This window comes from Callospermophilus lateralis, chromosome 16 (assembly GCF_048772815.1).
Source record: "Callospermophilus lateralis isolate mCalLat2 chromosome 16, mCalLat2.hap1, whole genome shotgun sequence".
Taxonomy (NCBI): domain Eukaryota; kingdom Metazoa; phylum Chordata; class Mammalia; order Rodentia; family Sciuridae; genus Callospermophilus; species Callospermophilus lateralis.
In genome coordinates, this window is record NC_135320.1 from 90,800,123 (window position 1) to 90,814,915 (window position 14,793).

General features: G+C 62.2%; 1 protein-coding gene across 1 annotated transcript; it reads right to left on the reverse strand.

The window, feature by feature from the left end:
• Positions 1–5,991: 5,991 nt before the first annotated feature.
• On the reverse strand, positions 5,992–8,227 carry Mafa (MAF bZIP transcription factor A). The gene has a single exon (XM_076835877.2). It carries the CDS (start codon positions 7,836–7,838, stop codon positions 6,756–6,758), a length of 1,083 nt encoding a protein of 360 aa, XP_076691992.1. The 5' UTR covers positions 7,839–8,227; the 3' UTR covers positions 5,992–6,755.
• Positions 8,228–14,793: the final 6,566 nt, after the last annotated feature.

Consider the following 14,793-nt stretch of genomic DNA (forward strand, 5'->3'; position numbering starts at 1 on the left):
CTTTGGGGCCTGCCTGCCTGCAACAGAAAGTGTGTAGGACAGAGAGATGGCAGAGGTCAGCCCAGTTGCTTCGCTGGGAAGGCGGAGGCTGACTCCAGTGGCCTCAGGTCACCTGACCCAGTATCACCTGGCAAGGGCACGGGAGTCATAGAGGCCAGCCTGGGGGTGGGGGCAAGGGTTGGGGAGCACAAGTCTGAGAGGGACAGCAGGAGGGCTGCCCTGAGGCAGGGCACGGGGCTGCTCTTGGGGCTGGCACCTCCTTCCCCCTTTCTGGGGGCTTGAGCAGGTCCCCCACTTCAGCAGCTCCCAGGACCCACCCCCTGCCCACACTCCCACAACCTGCGCAGTGCCCCTCCTGGCTGCAGGCTAATTGGCTGTGACAGCCGGAGCCCTCAGCAGCTGAGTGGTGTCACTGTGAATTAAGTAGGCGCTGAGCCCTCCAGACACAAATTACCCTGTCACTGCACCCTACAGACTGCTGAGCGTGCGCACTGCGAACCTGAGCTCTGGAGGTGCGGTGCGTGTGCAGCGGGTGTGGGGTGCGCATACCGTGCAGCAGGTGTGGGGTGCGCGTACCGTGCGGCAGCTGTGGGGTGCACGTATGGTGCGGCAGCTGTGGGGTGCGCGTGCGGCAGCTGTGGGGTGAGCGTGCGGCAGCTGTGGGGTGCGCATGCACCAGGCATGGGATGCCTGTGCAGGGGCGGGGAACGATGCCTCCTGCCTCCTGATTTGACCCTGGGTGGGCTCACCTCCATACCTGCCTGCAGACCTCGGCCTGCTCCCCTTACCCCACATAAGGGTCCACTTCCTTAGCTCTGACTTGCCCTCCCTACCCAGCCCCATCTCTTACACCTGCCCCCTTGGACCAGTGGGTCCTCTCCCACCCCTGCTGCCCTCTCCCTCCATCAGGGACTGAGCTCTGGCAGGAACTCTCATCTCCGTGGCCCCTAGGGTCACTGCTGGGTTCCTGCAAGAGCCACACACCCTCCACCTTGAGCTCCCCAAGAGCTGGGCTCAGCCAGGCCCCACCCTGCCCACCCCCAGCACCCCAGCCAGCCCTCCTTCCTTCCAGCCTTGGCCACAGCCTCAGGCTGTCCCTGCTCACGCACAGCTGTCTAAACTCCCCTGCTGCTGCCCTGCACAGTCCAGCTGCCAGGGCACCACTCCATGACAGGGGGCCCACCTTCCTGTCCTCTGAGGTCCCCAGACCTTGCACCCCTTCTCCCCTACTCGCCCCTCAGCTCCCTCTACCTCCCCAGGCTGCCCTATCGGGGTTCTGTCTCCCCCAGGCCCTGCCTGAGCACTGACTGGGATTCCTCCCACCACCTCCCACCAAATGATACCATTACCTCCAGGCGGCAGGCTCTGAGTTCATGTCCCCACCCCTAGAAGAGCCCTCCCGCCATACATGGAAGATGCTCAATCAATGTTCCCATAACAGAATCCTCCCCACCAGAGCCTATCCAGAGTTTTTCCCAGTTCACCCCTCCCTGGATTCAGGGGCAGCAGGATTGGGGAGGTGGGCCTCTGTGGGGACCAGGAACTGGGCTGGGCTTGCTTCTGCGAGAGCCTTGTTCCTGCACCCTGGCAGGGCCTCCCTGGGCCCTGGCCCAGCTCCGTGGCCTCAGGAACTGCTGACCAGGCAGCTGGGCAAGGGACAGGAGAGGCAGGGCTGGTCCTGCAGTCCGAGTGGCAGGCAGGGGTGGAGGATGGGCAGGAGAAGAGCAGTGGACCCTGCAGGACTGATGGCCCTCCCCTGTCCAACAGTCAGCTTGTCACCCCCACACCCAGCTTCAAAGCGCCCACGACCCTGCTTCCCAGAGCAGCTGGCAGGTGAGGGGGTGAAACCAGCTTCCTCCTGACACTTCCTGACCAGGTCCCCGGCCCTGGGTCAGGAGCCCCGTGCCAGGACGGGAGATGCTTCACCTTTCCTGGGGGCTGGGGCAGCAGTGTGGGGTCCCAGGCTCCTGGCCCTACTCATGACCCTTTCTGGAGGAACCCCTTGGTGTGACTGTGAGACCTGCTGGTGGACACTTCACAGCCTCCTGCCCAGGCTGACCAGGTCCCCAGTGAGCAGTCGGGCTGCCAATAAAGAGCCCCCAGCTCAGGCACAGACATAGTTGTTGGGCTGGCTGGAGATGGCCCAAGTGGGGGGCTGGTCTTTGTGCCCCTCCTTTGTGCCTGGAATGGAGCAGGACCCTAGGAGGGCCAAATTAGCTTCAATGGTGAGCAGCAGGGAGCAAGGCCTCCATCTAGAAGAGATATTAGAACTCCCTGGTGGCCTCAAGGACAGGCTGGGAGAGAGGTGGCAGACTGGCTAAGGGCAGAACCATGACTGGGTAGGCGGCCCGCATCAGAGCCTGCGGTGGCCACGTGAACAGAATGTGGTGTGAGGGGTCTGTGTGTGCGACTGCGTCTGCTGGCACGTGCCTGTGGGTCTGTGCCCTTGCTCAGCTGTGGCTGAGTCTGAGCGTGCATGTGGCCGTGTGTGCTGGGCAGGCCCAGGGGTGCACCTGTGCTGCAGGGGCCTCTCCTCTGGGGATGGGGAGGACACCTAGGCCTTGCCCTGCCCAGCCTTAGAGCCAGCTGTACACAGGAGGCCAAGGGACCTGCCTGCGGCCAAGGGGAAGCACAGGGAGGCAGGAGGAGGCAGCGCAGAGGCTGGAGGGTTGTGGGTGCCCCAGTGGAGCAGCCTGGGCCTCAGAAACAGGCTGCGACCGGCCAGCTTCAGGGACCCGAGGCCAGGATCGGCCTACCTGCAGCACTGGTGTCTGGGTCCAGGTCTTCAGAGGCTTTGTGAAGATCTTGACCCTCTGGAGGGTCAGGGGTCTGGCCAAGAACTGTGTGTGCTGTGCTGTTGGGGGACCCTAGTAGAAGCCCAGCTGGGTGTTAGACCAGCGTCCAGGGAAGGTAGAGAGTAGGGGCTAAGCTTCCTAGGGTGGTCTTGTTTCAGCTGGGGCTAGAAGCAGGGGTGGCTGGTGCAGGGGCTACCCTGGGCCCAGCATCTGGGGATTCCAGGGAAAGGAGCGCTGGGCATGGGAACCTGGTGGTCCTGTGGGAGCAGGGGCCCTATCCTTCCCCAGGCCCACCCAGTGCATGGACCACACGCTTCACCCCCTGCAGCCTCTTTCCCCCATGGTGGCCAGTAGGAAGTAGGGCAGCCCTGGAACAGAAGGTCCTCTTGCTGCCTCAGCCAATGCATCTGCTTCCTCCTTCTACCCACCAGAGCACAGAGGCCGCCTCCAGGTTTACTTGGCTGGTTTTACTGTCATTATTGTAGATCTTACTGGGACTTCAAGAGGCAGGAAGGGGTGAGGAGGTGGCCTGGTGGGCCCTGGGCAGCCTTGTCAGTCAGGTGTGAGGGAGGCCCAGCAGGTTCGGGCTCCAGATGTCACGGCTGGAGATACTGGGACACATAGGCCCTCCTCTTGGAACATCCAGGTGTCAGCAGGGCTGGAGAGGGGCTGGGGGAACCAAGAGCCAAGTGGACACTTGTCCTGCTGCCCTGCACAGTGGTCACCCTGGCCTCAGGCCCAGTTCCCTCTAGCACCCTCTCAGACCAAGGGCCCAAGTGGCTCTGGCCCAGAGCCACTGTGCTGCCACTGCCCCAACACACCTGCACAGACCCGCACACACCCTGCCGTGCAGACACACACACACTCCTCTCGCACTTGTATGCAGGCTTGCTCTGCAGTGGCTCTTCAGGAAACTTCCTGCTCTTGATGCCCAGAGGTCCTGCAAGGTGGGCTCTAAACCTGCCACTTTCCTGTCCCCAGCCAGCCCACCCAAACCTCTCTGACCAAAAAACTAGAGTTGTCTGAGCCTCCCCTTCCCCCACCCCGGTTCCCAGCTGGCCCACGGGGAGGCCTGTGCAGAGGAGCCCCCCAGCCCCACGCAGAGAAGAGCCCCCAGCATGTGCCGTGGCACCATACAGAGGCCAGGCGCTTCCCTCCACTGCAGGCCAGGGCTGCAGTCAGGTGCGTCCCACAGGGGCTGGGGCTGGGGATGGGGCTGGGGGCCCCCAAATGGTTTCTAGAAAAGGTCTGCCAACCTAAAGCAAGCACTCCTCTCACCCCACGCAGCCCTGCTGTCCAGTTCCTTTGTGGGCTCCACCTCTTCCTGGCTGGAAACCAGAAAAAAGAGGGAGAGGGGGCCGGGTTGTGGCTCCTGGTTCAGTGGTAGAGCGTTCGCCTAACATGCATGAGGCACTGGGTTCAATTCCCGGCACCACATTAAAATAAACAAATACAATAAAGGTATTGTGTCCAATTACTACTAAAATAAATAAATAAAACAAAAAAGAGGGAGAGAGGGAGGAAGAGGAAAGAGAAGTCGAACCCGCTGCTGCAGACCTGGGCCCTGGCTGCAGAGAAAAGCTGGTGGCTGCTGAGGTTGCTGCCAGGCTGCTTCGTCCTGCCCCAGCAGCCTGGCAGCCAAGCCCCCAGGCACCCTGCTTCCAGGCACCCTTAGAGGTCCAGAGGCCGGGTGCTGCGCTCTGGAAGACCAAGGCAGGGAAGGGAAGGTGAGTGCCGCTGCTGCCGCCCACCCCTCCCCCCACCAGAAAAAGACTGCCCCTGCACAGGACAGCCCCTGCACAAGCTGCCCAGTGTCCAGCCTTGGCCCTATACTTGCACTTTCTCTTCCAGGATGAAGGTGCTGTGTAAAGACTCCTCAGAATGGTGACCGCGGTGTCCCATGTCACTCGCTGCCCTCTTGGGAAAGTGTCTTCTGTGGGTAGATACTCTGGCCTGAGGAGACTTCCTGGACAGCCTGGCGGAGCCTGCAGTCCCCTGTCACACTCTCACACAGTAGCTTCTGAAACACTCCCTTTAACAAAGCCCCTGCCTGAGGGCCTGAATTCCTTCTCTTCCCTCGGCATTTCCTCCAGCGGAGACCCAGGCTCCCCCAATTTGGGATTTTGCTCAATCCCCACCAAGAGCAGGTCGGACCTGCCTTTTCTGGGACCTGGGATTGAGCCACCGAAGTGCTCCGGGGCAAGGGAACCTCTGCTTCCCCAGGCAAAAGCCACCCTCTGGGGAGAGGCGTGTCCTGGAACCTTCAAGGAGAGGTGAGCAGTCCCTCCAAATCTGACAGCAGGAACCCCAAGAACCCTGGCCGCGGTGAAGGGGAGAACAGTCAGCCCTTCAGTGGACAGAGGCCAGTGGCCACTCCAGAGGAAACCAGCAGGTTTGGGGGAGCTGGGACGGTTCCTGCCACCAGGACGTAACTGTCCTACACCCATCCTGAACCTCGTCGGTCTTGGTGGGAGCACAGGGCCAGAACCTTCCGTCGCTTGCCCGGCGCAGCCAGGTCAGCCTCCTCATTCTGCACAGCCAGTTTCCACCACGTTAGTTTGGGGTCACCCAGAAATAAAGCAAAGCCCAATCCAGGAATCTCCTTTTCTTTCTTTTCAGGGAGAAGCATGGCAAAAATGAAAGCCACAAACAAAACAGCCAGGCTCCTGAGACTTTGGATCTAAACGGATTTATTGTTTGTATGTGTTCTTTCCTCAGTTTCGTAGCAAATGAAAACAAAAACAAAACCAAAAAGCAGCAACGCAACAAAACTTTTGACGAGTGGCTGCTGCCCGAAGGCCCAGCAGGAGCCGTGGAGGGTACAGTGTCGCTGGAGTCCCAACCGTGGGCCTGGGAGAACCAGGTCCCCTGACCTGACGGCGGGAGCTTCCACCAGCTTAGAGCTGCCGCCTCCCGTTCTCTCTCCGGGACAGTCCAAAAAGCGGACAAGCTTTTTAAAAAGATTCCACAAACAACGAAACACAATTTAAATTAAAACACTTTCTCTACCCGACCATGCCAGGAGGTTCAGGCCTAACCCTCCTCTTTAAATTCTTTCTTTTAGAAATACTGTGCATTACTTTATTTTCTTTCACTTCTCTTGAGAGTTAAAATAAGATATATTTCCCCAGGAATCATAAATACGATCTGGTGCATAGAGATATAGCAGCGCGGGAGTCCGGGCCAGCCCCCACCCGGCTGAGCACAGGACCCCCACCCCCTCCCCCCGTCGAGTACAGCAGGGCAGCAGGACCGAACGCGGCGCCGGCGTCCCTCGGCTTCGGTCTCCAGGGAACGCCGGCGGGGTGGGGGACAAGCGGGCAGCCGGGCAGGCAGGGAACCGGCCCCGAGCGAGCGAGCGACGCATGCGGGGACTCGCGGACCGCGAGGGAACACCGGCTGGGAAAGGAGGGGGCTTCTTCTGGGATTTCTTTTCCAATCACCAAGCAAAATAAATAAATGCTCCGAAAACAAGACCGGTTTAAAAAGGAGGAAGAGTAAAAAAGGGCAAGGAAAGGGGAGGCAGAAAACAGGGGCGGCGCGCGGGGCAAGAAGAGGCTGCCCGAGAGGACACCGCCGCGCGGCCCCCCAGCGGGAGGACGGCCGAAGGTCGAAACGCAGAGCCGCGCTGACATATGTACAAGTGGACGCTTGCGAGGAAGTTAGACCTGGCCCGGGCTTCCCTGGACATCGCCGTCCTCCGCGTGCGGCGGGATCGCGGCAACGTCAGGGCTACGACCCCAAGACCGCGCGGAGCAGGAGGGCGCAGGCGGTGAGGAGGGCCTCCGCCCGGCACCACGGGCTTCGCGGAGAGGCGCGCCGGTCCCAGCGCAGGCTGACCACCGCGTATGCGGCTGCACTGGCCCCTTGCGCGCGCCCCGAGCCATTGAGTCCGAGCCGAGGACTCGGCTGCCTGCGCGAACTTTTCCCCGGTGGCGGTGCGGGCCCGGGGTCCGGCGCTCACAGGAAGAAGTCGGGCGGTGCACCCTTGGCCCCGCCGGGGCCGGGCTGCGCCGGCGAGGGCTCTCGCGGGAAACCGGCCCCGCCCGCGCCCCCGGGGCCGCCCCGGCCCGCCAGCTTCTCGTATTTCTCCTTGTACAGGTCCCGCTCCTTGGCCAGGCGCCCCACCTCCAGCTTCAGCTGCTCCACCTGGCTCTGGAGCTGGCACTTCTCGCTCTCCAGAATGTGCCGCTGCTGCACCCGCTTGAAGCGGCACGACTGTGCGTAGCCGCGGTTCTTTAGTGTGCGCCGCTTCTGCTTCAGCCGGATGACCTCCTCCTTGCTGAAGCCACGGAGCTGCCGGTTCAGCTCTCGTACCGACATAGACACCAGCTGGTCGTCGGAGAAGCGCTCCTCCAGGCGCACGTGGTGGCCCGCGCCGCCGCCGCCGCCATGGCCCGCCCCGCCGTGGTGGCCTGTGCTGCTGTGGTGGTGGTGGTGGTGATGGTGGTGGGCGGCGTGGTGGTGGTGGGCAGTGTGGTGTGCGCCGTGGTGATGGCCTGCGCCCATGTCGTCCGCGCCGCCGCTGCCCGCGAAGCCCTGGCCCCGGAAGGCCTCGTAGGCCGCGGCGGCCGGGTGATGTGCCCCATGGTGCCCGACGTGGTGACCACTGCCAATGAGTGCCTCCACCGCGTCCTCGGGCGTCAAGTTGAGCGCCTCCGGGTTGAGGTGGTGCTGGTAGCCACTCATCCAGTACAGATCCTCCAGCGCCGGCTTTCCAGAGGCGCCCCCGACGGCGCCTGGGCCTCCGCTCGGAGGCCCCGGGGCACCGCCGGCCTGTGCTGCGCCGCCGCCGCCCCCCGCAACGCCGCCGCCGCTGGTGCCGGGGCTGGGCGCACAGAAGCTGGGCGAGGAGGGAACGGAGGAGCAGGGCGTGCTGAGCGGCGTCGAGGAGAGCGAGCCGGGTGGCAAGCGGTGGCAGAAGCGCTCGGCCTCAGGCGGCTCCTTCTTCACCTCGAACTTCATCAGGTCGAAGTCGTTGACGTACTCGATGGCTAGTGGGCTGCTTGGCAGCTCAGCGCCCATCGCCAGCTCCGCGGCCATCGCCCGGGGCCCCAGCCCCGCCGCTGCACCCGGCCGCGCCCCGACGGGCGGCGGGGGTAGTAGCGGCGGGCCTTTCGCCTGCCGAGCTCCCCAAGGGCTGCGGTCCCGGCGGGGGCGAGCGGGGGCGGGGCGCGGGCTCCGGGTTGGGGCACCTAATGGCGCAGGGAAAAGTTTCGTACAGCCAACTCAGGAGTGGTGCGCCGGGAACGGTCGCCAGCCGGGCTTCTAGGGCGGCCCGGGGCCCGCTCCCGGCGGGCGGCGGGCGCACCGCCCGACACCTGCTCCTCCTCCTTGTCCTCGTCCTCTGCTGTCCCTGCCCGGCTGGTGGCTGTGCGGCCACGCCTCGGGCCCTGCCGCCCCGCCCCACGCCCCGCCTGCGCTGCTGTCCGGCCCCGCCTCCCACGGCCGAGCGCGGAGCCTCGCGTGCCTTTATAGAGCCGAGCGCCCAGGCCCGCCTCCCCGGGAGGGGGCACGCGCCCCCGGGCCAATCGGAGCCCCAGCCCTGCCGCTCTCATTTGCTTATCCCCATGGCAACCCGGAGCCCAGCTGTCAGTCTCCTGCGGGAAACAGCTGTGGGAAGGGGTGGGGATAGGCCGCCGGCAAGAGAAGCGGGCAGGGCCCCCTGGCGGCCGCGGCGGAGGACTGCAATCTCGGAGAGCCTGGGGGCGCGGTGGTGCCAGGCTGCTAGGCGGCCTGCGACCTCCCGCAGCCTCGCGTCCGCAACCCTGGGACGGGAGAGTTCCGGGAGCACAGAAGACAGTGTTCAGGAGACCCTTGGGCGCCTCAGGGTCCCTTAGGCCACCCGTGCGGCCGAGCCTCCGCGGTCCCCTCGGGCTCCGCCGGCCTGGAGCCACGTCCCGCTCCGCTGGCGGCGTCCGCACGCGGGGATCTCCGGGCATCCTGACACGGAATGACTGCGCTGTCCTCGAGCTCGGCGCGCCGGCTATTTTTAGACCCGCGGTTCGGGCGGGTTCAGGAATTCAGTCAACAAAGTTGCTGGCACCCCGGGCGGCGGGACGCCCTGCACGTGGGACTCGCTGGGCGCTGAGCTCGCGGCTCGGGCGGAGAGGAATGCGTGGGGCCACCGCGGTGCCGAGGCCCGGGTGCAAGGGGCGCGAAGGTCCCTGGAGCGTGGGGGACAGAGGGCCTACGCCTTGCTGCGTAGGAGCGGATGGACCGACCGTGTCAGGAAGCCGGTGACCGATGCTTCCCAGCACCGCGGGGCCTGACACCTGCGGGAGGCAGCCTAGCGCAAGGAGAAACCCGCAGGGTGCGGGGCCGCCCGGAGCCAGAGAACAAGGGGACAAGGATGGGGACCCTGACGATTAAAAAACTAAATTTTATTGTGATCCCAGAAACTGGGAAGGCTGAGGCAGGAGGATGGCAAATTCTAGGCCTTCCTTGGCAACTTAGTGAAAACCTGTCACAAAATAAAATAGAAAGGACTGGAGATGCAGCTCATCCCTATAGGGGGTAGAGCATACTGGGTTCACTAGCACCAGCACCACAAAAAAGAAAACACCAAAAACAGAACAAAAACTAGATTTTAAATGTGACCATCTTCAGGGAGGATGGTGCATACCTGTAATCCCAGCAACTCAGGAGGATGAGAGGCAGGAGGGTGGGCAATTTAGGGAGAGCCTATCTCAAAAATAGGAAGGGCTGGGGATGGAGCTCAGTGGCAGAGCACCCCAGGTTCAATTCCAAGTACCTAAAAAAAAAAAAAAAATGTAACCACCTATGCACAGAAAAAAAGACTGGAAGGGTGTACACAGGAAGTCACAGGGCTGGCAGGCATGCCAGCAGGTTGTCACCAGGGCTTTGCTATGCTCCCTCTACAAGTGTCTTTTATAAAAATGCCAAGCAGGGGCTGGGGGTGTGGCTCAGTGGCAGAGCACTTGCCTATGGAGACCCTGGGTTCCATGCCCACATCTGCAGAGAATGCCAGGGGTCTGAAGTGATATTCCAAGGGTGCTCTTTGACCCTCCTCACCGCCATTCCTCAGGGTGGGGCTGGGGCTGAGGATTTGGAAGTCCAGGCCTTCCTCTCTGAAAAGGGCCCCGGGCAGCCTGAGCTCCCACGGCCACCTCCGCCCCTGAAGGAGGCTGCCTTGGTGGAACACAAGCTGTGCCTGTGGCCTCACAGCTCCCTCCAGGTGATGGGGAAAAGGGGTTCTGAAAAGTAACGCGCCTTGCCAACGATGACCTGTGGCAGGTGCAGACCCACAGTCCCTGCCAGGTGCTGAGACTGACCACTGGGTTGGTCGGACATTGAGGCCAGGGAGTGGGTCCATTTGTCCACCTGTGTTCAGAGTAGGCTGTGGATCAGGTGGAGCAGCCCACTGTAGGAGTGGGAGCAGGTGCCTCCTGCAGCGGCCCAGCGGCCTGCTGGGTACTGCGTCCTGTGTGACGCTTAGGCACGCTGGAAAGGAGCAGAGGAAGGGGGGATGCTGGCATTGGGCAGGCTGTCCACCCGGGCCTGCCTCAGGTGTGGCTCCAAGTCCTGTGGACAAGGTGAGGGGGTTCAGTCACAATCCCAGGAGGGTGCCAGGGAGAGAATGGCGGAGGAGCCTGCCCCCAGGCAGGTAGGAGCTCTCCCGGGGCCACCGCTCCCAGCCTCAGGCCCAGGGATCCTGTGCTATGGTCAGCAACACCCCAAACCCACCCGGAGCCTCATCTTGCCACGAGGTGCAGGAAGCTGGATCAGGCTGGGACCGCTTTGCTGATTGGCCCTGACCCCTGTCCACCTCAACCCACTCCAACTCTTCCTCTAGCCAGGACAACCTGCCCTGGACTCTGGTTGTGGAACCCTGAGCCCGTCACCCTCACCTCTCCATCCCCCACCCCTGCCTGTGCCTGCACCAAGCACAGGTCACTCATTCATTTCCTCACCCAAGGCAGGGGTTGGGGGTCGCAGGAACAAGAGCCCTCCCGGCAGGGCAGAGGAAGCAGTTGGTACAGGAAACAAGGGAGGGCACTGTGGTGGGTAGAGGGAGGTCTGGTCAGCTCTCCCAGGACCACCCTGGTGACCAACAGTGAGATGAAGTGACCAGGGTGCCACCAGTGGTGGTGAGCAAGGACTTCAGAGCTAGCAGGTGGGAGATGCAGGGAGACGGCAGGGTTCAGTCCTCCTCTGAAGCCGCCTGGGGTGGTGGGGGCCTCCTGGGGCAGAGCACCAGCCCCTGCTTCCTGGACCAAGCTTCTTCATAGCCCTGGACTTGGCCTCTGGAGGCCAGCAGGTCGGACTGGCTTTTTAGAAGTTCCTTGAGCCAACAGAGCCACCTGAGCTCTTGGCCTCCACGTGGGAGCCGGGCTCTTGTCCTGCCTGTCACCTGTGTCCTCCTCGCCTCCCTGCAGCTTGTTAGCCCTTGGTGCTTGGTCTGAGGGCACAGCACCCTTCTTGTTTGTTGATCTGTCAGGCTGGGTGGTCCCCCCAGGAGAGGCTTCAGAGGACTCCCAGTCCAGCTGGACCCTGCAGACACCCTGCAGAGTGAGCTCTAGGGTCAGCAGTTCCTGCCTAGACTGGCCCCTGGTAGACCAGTGAACACTCCTGCCAGGCCCCAGGGGACTGGCAGAGAAGGTAGAAAGAAAGGCAGCACCCTGGGCCTTGGGGCTGCTTCCCATCACGCCCACCTCCCTGTCCTCAGAGCTCCTCAGAGGCTCCCTGGGGACTTGGTGAATCTTCACTGAGCACCTACTGTATGTCAGGGATTCCTTGTAGAAGAGCAAGCCCCTGGAGCTTAGCGTCTCAATGTGGCCTCTCACTGTGTCCACGGGGTCGGTCAGGACATCTGTCCTGGGAGTGTGGGGACAGCTGTCCCTAATCCCGACAGCTGAGAGGACTGGGAGGCTGGGGTGACGGGACTTTTGAGTGATGCAGCCATGGGCAGTGTCTTCCCACAGGGGCCTGGCGGGTGGGGCTGCAAGAGTGTCCCCACACTGTGAGCCTGTGCCTGGGGCCTTCCACTCAGCATGTTGGCTGGCTCCCCTCAGAAGCATCCCAGAGAGCAAGGCTGTGCATCTGAAGCCACCCCCAAACCTTACGGGGACACCCTTGGAAAATGCAGCTGCCAGGGCAGGCTTCAGAGGACAGAAATGAGCTCACAGGTGACTTAGCCAATTGTTTCCCACTGCTGGGGCACGACTCACCACACGCTTTCTGGGTCAGGGAAGGCTATTATGGTTTGGACATGAGGTGCCCCCCTAAAAGCTCACATGTGAGACAACGCAAGATATTCAGAGGAGAAACGAGTGGGTTGTAAGAGTCTTAACCCCTGACAGGGATCTACGGAGTGGTCAGTGAAGTGACAGAGTGAGTGTGGGTGGAGGATGTGAGCATTGGGGCGTGGCTATGGGACATATATTTTATATATAGATTTTTCTTTTTTGGTGGTGCTGGGGATTGAACCCAGGGCCTTGTGCATGTGAGTAGCACTCTACCAACTGAGCTGTGTCCCCAGCCCTGTATTTTTTCATCTTGAGAGTGCAGCCTCTCTCTGCTTCCTGATCACGCTGTGAGCTGCTTTGCTCTGCCACACTCTCCAGCCATCATGTTCTGCCTTGCCTCGAGCCCCAAGGAATGCAGCGGCCTCCTATGGACTACGGCCTTCTATGGACTACGACCTGAAACTGTGAGCCCTCAAGTAAACTCTCCTCCTCTGAAGTTGTTCTGGTTGGGTCCTTTAGTCACAGCAGCAAAAAAGCTGACTAAGACCAAGGGTCCTCCCCAGCACAGTCTGGCTGCAGAAAACACCATTCCTTGCTGGCTGGCGGCTGGAGGCTGCCTGGGCTGCTTGCCACGTGGGGCTCCCACCACGGTCTCCAGCTTCCTCAGGCTAGCAGGGGCTGTGCCACTGGTCTTAGGTCCAGTGGTGACTGACAGTGACAAACCCAACCCAGACCTCCCTCCGCCTCGGCATGGACTATTAGTGAATAGCAGGCCACAGGTGCTGCTCCCAGGAAAGGGCACCTGTGATGGTCTGGATATGAGGTGTCCCCCCAAAGCTTGTTTGGAGGTGAAAGCTGCTGGGTTGTGAGAGCCTGGTCACCCCAAGCCAGGGCTGCGAGGAGCGATCACTGCAAACGCTGGGGCTGGGGCAGCGAGGCCTCAGGGCAGGGCCGAGAGAGCCAGCGCACACAGACCGGCTTCCTGGAAGTGGCCTCAGCTGCTCCCCGCCTGGCAGCCTCCTTGTCCTGCCCCAGCACTTACAGGGTACCTGTTGCATGCTAGGAACCTTCCTGGGGTATGCACCCAGGCATGAACATATCCATGCTTCCCCCCTCCTGGGGACAGAGTGCTGCACCAAGTGACGTAAGTGCCCTCTGCCCTGGGGAACACCGGGGAGAGAGCAGCAAGACCAACCAGGACAGTGCAGAAACAGAAAGAGGCTCCAACTAGCCAGGGGGACAGCCTTCCTGGCTCCTCCCAGCCCCAGGTGAGTCCACCTCTTCCAGGCACAGGGGGGTGGCAGAGCCACACCTGGGGGTCACATTTTGCCTATACCCCCAGGCCCACTTCCCTCTGCCGGTTGACTCTGCCCCACCACCTCGAGGCGTCCCTGAAGTTCCCTGGAGAGGATGCCACAGCCAGGGCCTCCTGTCAGCTGTGGTGGGAAGACACTTGGCTGGGGGCTGGACAGTGGAGCCCTGCATGGAGCCTTGTCCCGCCCTGCCAGCAGTCTGAGGACCGCCCAGGTCACTTACAGCCTTGGGGTCCCACATGTTTCTGCTGCAGGGTCCCTATCCAGCTGGTCCCCAGGCCACCAACCTGCTACTGCTGGTGTGGACCTGGGTCTGCCTGTGTTCCTCCTTGGGACTGGAAGGGAAGCCTGTGTGAAGATAGGCCACAGGCTGGCTGCCCACCCGACATAAGGCAGCCTACGCCCCATGTCCCCCGCATCTTGGCTTTGGTACTACCAGCAGGTATCCCCGCCTCAGCCTCAGGAGCCCTCAGCCCTCAGCTGTCCTAGGAGGCTCGGAATGGGGGCCTGCTCTAGAGACCCAAGGGAAACTTAGGATGAGTTGGTCCCAGGTCCCTCCTAAATGTCATTTTTACTACCCCCAGTCTGGGTGGGTGCTTGGCTGACCCCACCTGCCTCCAGGTCTCTGCTGGCCCCAAGCAGTATGAAAGTCATGGTCACCATGGAGCCAGGGGCAAGTGGCCTCCAGGGTCCTTTGGTCAGTCTCTATCACCTGATGATTGACATGTGCCCAGGGTGACCAATGGGCTTGGAAGAAGCACAGGGGCTGTAATCAGGCAGGGCCCGCAGCTACACTGACCCCCAATGGCATCCCAGAGCAGTGGAGAACCAGGACTCAACGCAGCTCCCGGAGGGCAGTGCCACCTCTTCCTGGGCCTCAACCAGCAGCTGCAGGCAGTGGACAGCACCAGGGGCAGGGGCTGTGGGCCTAAGCCAGCACCACACCTCACCACCTCCTGTGACGCCCAGTCCTGTGTGGGCCATGTGGCTGTCCAGTGCTAGTGGAACTGGGGCTACAACAGCAGACCTGCGGGGTGGGTCTCCCTGTGGTTCCTGGCAGGCAAATGGGTGATGGTTGCCCGTATGGCTGTCTCCTGGGCTGCTAGGACCCAATTGCAGTGGAGACCCACTGGGGGCATGACCACGAGGATTGAGAATGTGCCCACATGTCCACCTGTGACCACCTGTGAAGCCAGAAGTTTCCAGGGAGTCTTGACCTGCAAGGCCAGCCTGAGTCTACTTTGCTGGTGGTGTGCGCAAACCACTACAACTCTCTGGCTGGCTGGCCAGACCTGTGTCCCCTCGGCCCAGGGAGACAGGGATGACTGCAAGCTGTCAAAGGCCTGCTCTCCGTGGGGAGCCTGTGGGAGCAGGTGAGGCAGCCCTGCAGGCTGGCCACCTGGGACCAGAGCCACCAGTGCTGTTATGGGTAGCACTTCTGAGTGGCCTGAGGGTGCCCTCGCCTCTGCCATCTCC

What these genes read in the sequence shown, in the direction of transcription:
- Mafa (XM_076835877.2), bottom strand. Translation starts at nt 7,838, where the DNA reads ATGGCCGCGGAGCTGGCGATGGGCGCTGAGCTGCCAAGCAGCCCACTA.